Source organism: Aphis gossypii, chromosome 1 (genome assembly GCF_020184175.1).
Source record: "Aphis gossypii isolate Hap1 chromosome 1, ASM2018417v2, whole genome shotgun sequence".
NCBI lineage: Eukaryota > Metazoa > Arthropoda > Insecta > Hemiptera > Aphididae > Aphis > Aphis gossypii.
In genome coordinates this window covers 6,300,288-6,312,435 of record NC_065530.1, presented here as the reverse complement: position 1 = coordinate 6,312,435, position 12,148 = coordinate 6,300,288, and the positions used below count along the sequence as shown (strand labels likewise).

General features: G+C 25.5%; 1 protein-coding gene and 1 long non-coding RNA gene across 2 annotated transcripts; one reads left to right on the top strand and one right to left on the bottom strand.

Moving 5' to 3' along the window:
• Positions 1-90: 90 nt before the first annotated feature.
• LOC114125624 (DNA-directed RNA polymerase II subunit RPB11) lies at positions 91-3,625 on the bottom strand. Its single transcript, XM_027989357.2, has 4 exons — positions 3,433-3,625; positions 3,275-3,364; positions 3,021-3,195; positions 91-1,103 (listed from the first exon to the last, which is right to left on the bottom strand). Exons 1-4 carry the CDS (start codon positions 3,483-3,485, stop codon positions 1,068-1,070), a joined length of 354 nt encoding a protein of 117 aa, XP_027845158.1. The 5' UTR covers positions 3,486-3,625; the 3' UTR covers positions 91-1,067.
• On the top strand, positions 3,485-5,713 carry LOC126549041 (uncharacterized). The gene is made up of 3 exons (XR_007603181.1): positions 3,485-3,626; positions 5,279-5,508; positions 5,576-5,713. It is a non-coding gene; the product is annotated as an uncharacterized LOC126549041 (long non-coding RNA).
• The last annotated feature ends 6,435 nt before the right edge of the window (positions 5,714-12,148 follow it).

The following is a 12,148-nucleotide window of genomic DNA, read 5'->3' as shown; positions in this document are numbered from 1 at the left end:
AATAATTTTTCAATAATTATAATCTCTTATTAAACTTTTGACATATATATTAATGAGAAATAAATATGAATAATTCTAAATAATACTAAATGAAATAGAAGTATTTATTATTTATTTTATAAAACTTTGCAATAAATTGTAAATTAAAGAAAATTAATTTTTACTCTAGCATTAGTATAATTTATACTCTTTGTTCTATATATATATATATAAGTTATGTTTGTTGGCTTAAGTAAACACCTTCAAAAATATACTAACAAAAGCATATTAATATTATTACACCACCAACATTCCTCGTGTTTTACAAATTAATTTGGTATTCCTTAGTATTGAATCAAATAAATATCTAAGAAATTTGAACCTATACAATACAATGTTTGTGTTTGAACAGTTACAAGTTTAAAAATTATAATCTAAAAATATTTATCATAAATTATGATATTAATACACTAACCTAACATTTTACTTTAATAACTTAATTAATAAATTATTGTTAAAAACAAATATCATAAGCCTTAAAGTGAAATACCTATATACATGGTATCAAGTTAATATTAAATAAACAAAGTATGAATAATTAATTTATTAATTTTAAGATATATAATATATATTACATAAAATATTAAAAAGAAAAAATTTAAATCTACTATTGATTATAAATACAATATAAATTGTTTATAATATAGTCAATGAATCTACCAAAATAAAACAATAATTTATAAATCCATTGAAAACTTTCAAATTCATTTTATACTGTTTAAATTTATAATAATTGTAATAATATGTTTTTTATTTAGTGATTGAATGAAATCTATCTTTTCGATTGAATATACATTTTTATAAAAATTATAATTTAAAAACAAATATTCAAAAGTACAAGGTAAAATAAATTCATTATACAACCAAAAGTGATGTATTCGATTTTACAAAGCAATTTAATACAATTCACTTATAATCTGCATTCACATTAATTAATATGCATGAATTACAATAACAAATATACAAAATCACCTTAAAATTATGTAATAATACTACTTATTATAAGTTCATTAAATCATACAATCATATTAATCAAGTCCTTCTTTTTTCTCCCTTAAAGCTTCCTAAAAAAAAATAAAAATGAAAAATGTTAGTTTTAATTATTATATAATATTTAAATACAGATGCGTAGCCAGATTTTTTTATGGGGAGGGCTGAACACTTTTAACTTGAGTTATTGAAAATCAAAAACAACAAAAAAAATTAACAAACACTTTTAATAATACTTTTATAACTCAAATATTCTATTATATAACTAATAACAAGAAATATATTAATTAAATAATTAAAATTTGTAATACAATTTCTGTATTTAAATTTAAATATTTCAAAGCAATATAAAAAATATGGACAATGGGGAAGCTATATCCCCTTTAGCCTCCCCCCTTGGCTATGCCACTGTCTAAAATGTATGTACAATAATATATTTAGTGAGATTATTGGATACTTGAAATTGTAATGTTAATTAATTTGTGAAAATATTGTAAATAGAATGATCCTCAAATATAACATATTGTCTTGTAAATCCTTATATTTCCAACTAAGGAATTAGGAATTTTTTTAAATTTCTAGAACTATATTCATTATATAAGCTCATAGAAGTATCATCTATTTATAAAGAGCAATAGAATACCTACCAAAACTAAGTCAAGAGTAAAATGCATTTTTAAAACAGCTGTTGTTGAATATTACTTATAAAAGCATTTGATACCTATTCTAATAATGATCAAAATATAACAATATACTAAGATAGGTAATAAGAAAACACCTGATAAAGGGTCTAATTAATAACAAATAATAATTAATAAAAATAATGTTATAATAACAGAATATAATAAATAATAATTATACTAATAATTATCACTACTAATACATAAAATAGAAAATTAAAATTACAACAATTCATTATTAAATACCTTTTTCGGTAATTGTTTTGTTTGTTATCGCCCCGCCATAAATAAATAAATCATGTATATTATTATTAATAATAAAATGTTAGAAAAATAAATGTATTATGATATTATAAATTTAAAAAATATATATTTTATCAAAATTAGAATGAAGGGCAGAACTCAGATATAATTCTTTAAGATGGTTTCAAATGCATTTTATTCCCCAAAATGTGTTTTCCAAATAAAATCTGCCAAATACGATTCCAGAAAATTTCTTTTCATTCCACAAGTCACAACGATTTTTATTCTCTATTTAGCTGAACTTCACAACCTCTCAATGTTTCGGGTGTGTGTCTCTGTTTTCGGATCAACAAAATTATAACTATTATGGTTAACAGTCTTATGTTAGAATTCCTCTTGCTGCAAATTTTTGTAAGCTTTCAAAAATCTGACAAAATTATTGAGCCTGGTCTTATATATATTTTTATTAAAGGTTACAATGTAGTTTTCTCATTTCCCAAAAAATAGATCATTATCATGAACTAAATACAATAATTTAGGAACAATAACAGCACATTATATGGCAGGGTGATACCCCTTTTTCTTATATTATGACTTATGGCTGTTAAAAATCTAATATACCAACTTTTCCTTAGTATTTTTAACCTTAAATTGTATGAATTTTGCTACTCGAATCTCCTACACCATCTAAAGTCTATAGAAAAATTATTATATACTAAATATAAAATCAAGAAATATGGATAATAATAGATAGTGTTAAATATAATCAGCCATAGACAGGTATAGATCAAGAATTCATTTACAGGGGGAGGGGGGAGATTATTGCATCTTGGTCTCCGCGCTTGGTCAAAGATGTATGTCATATAATGGCATTATTCATTACACACTAACCAGTTCTATAAAATAATATACAAAGCACAGCCTAACAAGAATAAGCATTTTAGTGCATTTTATGGGACTTTTCTTCCACATATAGTTATAAGACAAAGTATTAGATACCAAAACTATTAATACGGCAACTATTTAAAATAATATATATTCATGGAATTAATTATGTTAATATAATACCTTGAAACGTTCTTCAAACAAAGAAAGTTCGGCCAAAAGATCAGTTATAGAATTAGTTAAAGCATCTTGAGGCGTATAATCAGATGTTGTTTGTATACGAAGTTCAAATTTATGTTCCAGTGGATGTGGTTGTTTGTAACCAGCAAAAAGTACATTGGGATCTTTAAGTAGTTGACTAAATAAATAAAACAATACATTTTATAAAATGATGATTATCGGTAACTATGATAGTATGATAATTATTGAGTATTTACTTCCTGATCATATTTCCCAAAGTATGATCTTCTTTATTAACTGTAAAAATTGCTGCATTTGTCACTTTAGTATCTACTTCTTTGACTATTCTAAAATTCAAAAATTAATTTTAGTTGATAGGAAATTAACAAGACAAATACGACATAATGCAACTCACTTTTTTTCTCCGTCGTACAGCAAAAACGATTCGAATGTTGGAGGAGCATTCATTTTGAAGAGTTTTTTACTGAATAAAAGAAAGGAAACTATGAACAAACGTGAAACAAATTAATCACTGACGCCGGGTAAAGATCAATTGACAAGCAAAAGCGCACATTGCACATAATATGTGATACGTATCTGTGCCAAAGCGTAAGTAAACAAGTCTTATCAAAACTGTTATCACTAGCACACAAAACAAAATCTTTATAACTCTTTGGAATTTACTAAAATAAACTCTCGTTTGGTCTCCCCATGAAGTGACTGTCACTGTTTGGTGGGCGGGTATGAGGGGTACAGCCATGAACATTAGAGAATAGAGATCTCTAATATTCATGTATGTGATCTAAGAATATCACCGACTTAATATCATGCATCGTCGTCGAAGTCGGTAATCGAAAACGATAAGCGAATAATAGTATAGTATTAATAGTAGTAATATTAGTCCAATTAATTATAATTACACAACAATTGACAAAAAGGTAGGTATGGCAGGTAGTAACAAATACATAAAATATTATCACCACTCGGCACTGTCCGCTATACCATATTACCATGGGGTCGATAATATCGAATTTATTACTTTTATAGCTACTGGACTCAACAAATAAAAATCCCAGTTCTGACTAATTTCAAATAAGTATTGATGTTTAACACCTAAAAACTTTCTAAAACCAACCATCTTTGAGCAGCTATAACTCAATAACTCGCCGACGGATCAACGGAAGTTAAAAATTTTAACGTGAAAATGGCTTTATAATTTATAATTTAATTTATACAATTATTAATGTAGGTTGTCGTTTGAAAATCAAAAGTTGATATAGTTTTTTTCTATTTAATATAAAAGTGAAAAAAATATAAATTCTATACAGCTCTAGTAAAACACGTAGATATCTAAAAATTTAAAAAAAAAAATCTATACTTTTTTAAAAAATGAGTGTTGTTTAATAAAAGAACCACCTTGTATGTTTAGTGTTTACAATCATGTGTATAGGTACCTAGTATATGATTATTTTTTTTCGTAAAAAATAACTATACTTATAAATAAATAAATATATATTTTTTTTTAATTTAAAGTAAAGGCTATAACAAGATGGGTTTAAGTATATATTTATGATTATATTAATTGTAATTATAATAATAATACACTTTTTGATAAAATTTATGCTCATAGTATATACAGGACCATATTTACGCACTGACAAAATAGACATTTGTCCTGGGCCCACGTGGCCAAGGGGCCCACCGGTGACTATCAGTTATCACTAACTATGTAATATTATATACTAATTTTGTTGAAATAAAAATTTATTTTTTATTTTGTCCTGGGCCATATATTTGGTAAATCAGGCTCTGAGTATATACCTATACGTATATATGATTAGGTAAATATTAATATTAATATTTTATTTATTATGACAAAATAGGTACATGCTTGTATCTTTTATGCAGATTCGTGCCGTGGTGGGGCCTAGGGGGCATGCGCCTTGGTTATATATTATATTATATGGTTTAAACTATTTAAAGGGGCGCAAAAAAATATTTTTTAGAATATTAGGGGGCTAATATTTTTAATTTTGCCCCAGGCGCAAATTCTTAACGGCACAGCTCTGGCTTTTATATTAAATTACTTTTAATAAAAATATTGGTTAAACGTATTCTTATCAAGGTAATTTTAATTCAATAAATATAATATGTTAATAACTTATAACTTCATATTTATTACCTAATCATTTTATATGATAAATCAGTATCTTGATTAGTATTGTAATGTTTTTATTGAATATCTATTTTTATATTTATAGACTAATTTCTATTATAACACCTGCTATTCGCCCACGATGGATTGACATAATAACAATAAGACTTATTGAATAAGTATTACCACAACAGGTGTCACTGTGTGAACAGTGAACATATTCCGTCGAATGGAATACAATTAATATTGTTTGTGTTGTAACATCGCCATAACAACCATGTTAAATCTGATTTAACACAACTTAACTTGGAACAACATGTTGTATTTAAATCACAGGTATCGTACTATCGTTAAACATACTTAGAGCAATAATTTTAAGAGATTATGTCACCTCTGATTGCAGGTCTGTTGAAAATTTTATATCTGCGGAAATACTGTTACCTGTGAACTTAAAACGATTCTAATAATCACAGTTGGCTGAATACCACCTTGGACATAAGATTATAAGAATGTTTCAACATGCAATTCATTAGTTCTGACTAATAATTTAATTCTTTCATTATAGCTTTTGCTAAGCAAGTTACTACTTCTTATCTATTCAGCGAATATTCATTCGACAATGGTCAATGAATATGTTACAGAAACTCCTGTATACCTACTAAACTATGTCTCCTGTGAATATTCACAAGTCGTTGATTTATGAAATTCCTGTCCTTCTTCAACACCAGCTAAAAATATTTTAGCATCGATACCAACGTTATGCGATCTTGAATTCGTATAGTTCCTTCTAATATACTATCCGCTATGGCTTTTGAGTCGTCTTGTTGTTGGTTTGATTCATCGCCCTTAGTACATGTCACACTTTTTCCTAACGGCTAACGTAACATGTAATTCACGTGAACAATTATTTTTACCGCAATATAGTGTTGATGTAATTGTGCACCAACTACTATCTAGGGTGGAATTCATATCATATAACTTTATGCGATAATGTCTAACTTTGCTGTAAATCTACACGTTTTGGAATTATATTCGTAATCTTCAGAATAGACATACGGACTATTGACTAAATAATAATAAAACAATAATGATAGACAATATTATACTCGTATTATGAATTATGATTGGTTATCATTGTGGCTTTTTCTTTTATGAAATTTAGGCTTGATTAAGCTTTTTCTTTTGCGATTTTCATCGTTAAATATGCCTGTAAATTGTATTAACAATAAAATTTAAATAATAAAATTATTTCTATCTATTATATAGGTACATTATAAATTATTTAAATTTATTAATCCACCCTCAATAATAATATATTATGTGCTCCAAGAGTAAAACTATCTAATTATAATATCCTTCTAATAAAAAATGTAACATGCGCCCTCAATAATAAATGCAATATTTCTTCAGTAATCAATATGATAATCCCTTAAAAAAATGAAATTTATTTCTGATAATAATATAATACATTATCTGAATAAATTTAGTGATAATTTCAAAAATTAAAATATAATAATAATAATAATATTATAATATTTATAATCTTTATATATTTATGCTTAATAATATTTCACAATAAAACGTAAGTATCAATTAATAACCTGACCCTTCAAATAAAATAACCCATCTTACTGTACACCTCAATTATCCGACCATTAATCACATATGTTTATTCAATATGGGCAGCAGTCTCTTCAATAAAAATAAACAAAATCCAAATACTCCAAAACACAATTTTGAAAGTATGCCAAAAAATCGACACGGGAATGCCTTTTCTCCAAACTGGATAAAAACTTAATTTGAAAGTGTCCACACCACCTTCTGACCTAACCTCTGATTGAGCACTTTTCTACAACTTATAGGTGCTAAAACAAGTAAATATATATATATAAGTTTTTGTTTATTTTTATTAAGTGTTTTTAAGTGTATTAAGTTCAAAACAATTATTAATTTCGATTTGTTATTTTCATATAGGTATTAACTGAAAAACCAAATAAATAAATAAACATAAGTACTAAGTAGGTACTGCATTTGAGTCGTTTTATAACTATTTTAGTTTAAACACAAATGGCTTTCTAATATAATATACAATTTTAAATAGGCAAATATGCCAATATGATATAATATTATATAGAATAAACTATCAAGAATGAAATAAACATTACAGTAAATCGGAGAAAATTACTACGGTACACAGAAAAATGAAATACAATTTTTCGGATAAATAAAAGAGATATTATATCGATAAAACAAAATAAAAAAAACAAATGATTTTATTTTCATTAAAGGAAAAATTGTAAGTGCATTTGAACTTTAAATTTTTACAAATTGGGTAACGATAATGAATTATTCTAAAACAATTTTAAATATTTGTTTTCATTCAAAAAGTATAAGTTATTGATACTCAAAAAATTCATCAGTTTCAATTTTCAAAATATTTCACTTATTTTAATGCTATTTATAGGCATTTGAAATATTCGTTTTTGTTTATTTTTTCTTTTATAAATATCGATAAAATTTTTTTGGCCTAGTCAAAATACTTGAAAATTTAATACAAAGTTCTTCATAAGTTACCTAGTCTTATGATGATTCAAAAATTATTAGAATACATATGCATATTTTTTTTTTATTAGCATTTGAACTTTGAAGTTCTAATATTGACATAAATTTGTCAAAATCATAAATATTTGTAAATTATTTTGTAGGTATAATTCATAATTTTTTTGTATAAGTAGCTAAGAGTTGAAAATGTAATACAAGATTTTTCATTAGTTTGGCTATAACAATGATATATAATTAAATCAAAATTAAACACTTACATTATACTATTATAGTGACCCACATGACACCTTCTGAACAACAAGTACCCTCTTACCCACATTATTTTTGTAGTACCTATAATACACTTATATGAACATATAAATATAACATACTAACATTTAACTTGGTAGAGTCATTTGTCACTAACAAAAAATGCTATTGAGATGGATTTTAGGATACGAATTTTGATCGGTTTAATATTTTCCTTTAAACTAACTATTTTAATATAACTAAACTATTTTAAAATATTTCAAAGTCAATAACTTACATACTTCAGTCATTACAATTGTTACATCACTTATAATCAGACTAATTAGAGTCAATATTGTCCAATGTCCATGAATAAGTTTTTACTCGACGACTAATTTTTATCCTAAATACAGAATATTTTACAACCATAAAAATATATTATAGGTACAAATATAATATAATTTTATAGTTTATATTTTGTTTATTTCATATACTCGTTTATTTAAACCAATTTGTACAATTGGATAGCACTGAACTGAATCTTTTAGTAATTTTAAATGTTGACTAGAGAAGTCAAGACACAGCCTGCATTTAGATGTATTTTCTGTATACCTAATCCTATACCTATTATGTTTGAATTGTCTCTAGAGAGAAGATATTCAAATTGTTGTAAGTTCCGACATGTAACTTATACCAAAATATTTAAACCATAGTATAATGATAGTCGATTGATGACGACCTTGAACACTACGAGTATTATGTCGCAATAAGATAAGATATTTTCATCAACGTTGGTCTCGCAACGGAATAGCGCAAGTGGACACTGGATAACTTGCAGTCAACAATATAAACATTAGGCACAGTCGTGGTGTATACCTTGCTGCTGTTGTGTAAAGCATAATTATTAATTTGTGTTTTTTTTTTTTTTTGATAAGTACTCTAATTTATATCCTTATAGGCATTCTACTGTATAATTCGAGATTATGTGTATTCTGTGATTCGAGTGTTATGTCCGTAAACGAACGTTATCATGTTAACAATTTTATATATTTTATGCCAATGGCTGTTATACAGAATATATCGTAGATGTTGGTATTGAACCACTTTCTGAGGTTGTCCAACCAAGAAATTTTATTTCTTCCACGGCTCCTTTTTACAACTATTTTACCCTGTTGTAATAGACCATATTTTTCTGGATGTCGTATAATTAATATACAGATATTGAAATGATCGTGATTTTAAAGTTTTCACTACTCTAATATAATAAGATCTATAATTAAGTATTCGTTCTAGTACGTTGATATTCGTTATGTGATCAGCATTAACTAATTTTTAATACTCTATGGCCGCGATTCCCAAACTGTGTGGAGCGAGTTGCGCGGTAAATAATATTTTTAAATCAACCATAATTTCGCATACAGTTAAATAACTGTAAGATTATACTTAGTATAGTTATACTCGGAAATATTCGGAAAGTTAATTCATCCAGCCATCGTTTGACCACACTGTTCGCATAAAGATTAAATATTAATAGTTGTTTTTCTTTCAAAAAAATTTAAAATTTAATAATTCGATTTATTTTGTCATAAAAAATTAGAATAGGTATTTGTGTATTTGTGTATCTAAGTACTATTAACTTGTTATTTATCTATTTGTGGGAGGCGCAATTGATTTTTTATTTTTAGGGTGGTGTAAACTAAAAAAATGTGGGAACCGCTACTTTACGGTACATCGGATATCCACATATTAAATACTCGAATTCAGTTGATAGAAACTTTAGATAGAGTCCAAGTCTCAACTCCATTAATAAAAAGCACGGTGACTATATAGCAACGAATCATTCTGATTTAGAGATTCATAGGAAACTGATGGCTGCAGAATAAATTTCACATTTTCATAAAAACTGCGTAATACCTTTTCTAAACTGCATCTTATTTCGCGAGAATGATTCCAGACAATTTCCAGTTATCTATTAATGATTGCCCAAGATAAATTATTTTATGTACATTATCCAAGGGGGCACTGTTGAGTCTTGAGAACATTTGTCGGATTTGTTCCTTATCCATTACCATATATTTTGGTTTAGGGCATTCAAATTTAGTCTTAAGTTTCCACTAGCTGTTAGTACTTAGTTTAGTATCTTTTTTAGATCGCCTATATGCTGCTTGCTATCAGTACAGTGTCATCTGCATATCTCAGGTTGTTAATTTAGATTCCATTTATAATAATACCTTTCTCCACATCTTCCAAGGCTTTTGACATTATTTTTTTATAAATATAGATTGATAAGTACTGGCGAAGTACAACTACTGTACTACTGTAGTATAATACATAGTAGTTAATATGTTCTTCGTCATTGAGTAATCAGTATTTGTGATAAATGAGTTTTACAAGACAATCCTTTTATCGCGAATACTCATAATTTCAAAATGTATTAATGTTTTTTACATAATTACGAGTAGAAATAAACAACATTTATTTTTTGTTTTTGATTAAATGTTTTGAAACAGAATATTTTATTATATTTTGATACATAAAAATCGAAATTCGGACGAGTAAAGATTACGTGTTATAAACTTATAAGTATTAAAGTATAATTAATGTTTCGGTGAGTGAAGTGGTCGGGGATATCCCGCAAAATATTGGTGTATTATGCTACCTGAACTTTAAATACCACTTATAGTTGTAAGTATTTAAAGTTTAAGTATAAAGCAAGTTATAACATATTAACTACTCATCCAAATTTCGATTTGTATGCATCAAAATACACCGAACAAAATTCTCTTCAGTATAAAAAATTAAAAATGCCCGTTTTCAATCATAAAAATAAAAATATTAAAATATACATAAATATTTTATTTTTTTTTAAATATTGTTTTATTTAGATTGAAAATTAAGTGAAGAATTTTTTTTAAACCAAAAAAATTATATACAATATATTATATTTCCATATAGGTATATTAAATTTAATTTAAAAAATAAATTTTGTAAACAATATGATATATAACTTGGTGTAAAGAGAACAATAAATAAGATGATAGACTAATCAAATTACCATATTAAATTTAATCAACATTTTTATAATGCAACCATCAAGCCTGTTTAAAATGTCTAAGATGTTTGTCAGTTAGTAACCCTTATTATAGATTACTTGTATAGTCGTAAGTCATAAACACATAAGAAATATATTTATGAATTCAATATAAGTACCAAACAAATAATGAAGAATGGATAATATGTGGTTCAATATTTTTTAAAAGAAATGTTACTAGTGACAAACTATAATCAACAACTATAGTTTATCATTAAAAACTATGACTAGGAAATTGAGCACATGAAATTGTAAAATAAAATACAACAATTTCATAATAATTATAATCATAATTTATTATAAGACAGTTTAAGTTACATCATACACATGTACATAAAAAATATATATATATTTATATATTATGTTTATAGAGATTTATAACTGCGAATAAAATAATTTTATCTATAAAACAAAAATGTTTAACTGCTAATAATATAACAAAGAATTTTTATTATCCCAATAAAATATATACTCCCATTGATAAGAATTAAATTTAAATACATACCAACTAAAGAAATATATAAATTGTTCTCCCCAACCTGATTATTTCTAATTTATTAATGGCCTAGTTATAATTTTTTTTATGTAAGTAATGATTACTATAACAAGAATAAAATTAAGTTAGATAATGAAATTCACATAATTATTGTAAAAAAATTGGAAACATTTTTTTAAAAATATTTTTATGTTCTATAATATTTTAATACAAATTCAATGTTTAACACAGAGATCATTTTATACAGATTTTCAAAAATTCTGGTCATTGCATTACATAAAAAGAAACTGGCACATTAGAAAATCGTTGATTTCAAAACTATACATATACAAATACATAACTAGCGTATGGACTTAGTATAAAACCATGAATACGCGCATCTTAACATAAGGGAAATAATAATTTAAAGTTTCAAAAAAAAAAAAAATTGTACATAATAAAACATGCTATGAAACTACACAAATAATTTTATCATTATCAGCTAAATAAGACTAGAATACAAAAGGATAATGTAATTTGATATAAAAAGTCAAAATTATAAGATTGTGTAATATGAAGGAATGGCTTGTAAAAAAAAAATTGTAATAATAATCCTAATA

What these genes read in the sequence shown, in the direction of transcription:
- LOC114125624 (XM_027989357.2), bottom strand. Translation starts at nt 3,485, where the DNA reads ATGAATGCTCCTCCAACATTCGAATCGTTTTTGCTGTACGACGGAGAA. An exon ending in CTGTACGACGGAGAAAAAAA is followed by an intron (nt 3,365 to 3,432) that starts GTGAGTTGCATT and finishes TTTGAATTTTAG; the next exon opens with AATAGTCAAAGAAGTAGATA. An exon ending in TTGGGAAATATGATCAGGAA is followed by an intron (nt 3,196 to 3,274) that starts GTAAATACTCAA and finishes TTATTTATTTAG; the next exon opens with TCAACTACTTAAAGATCCCA.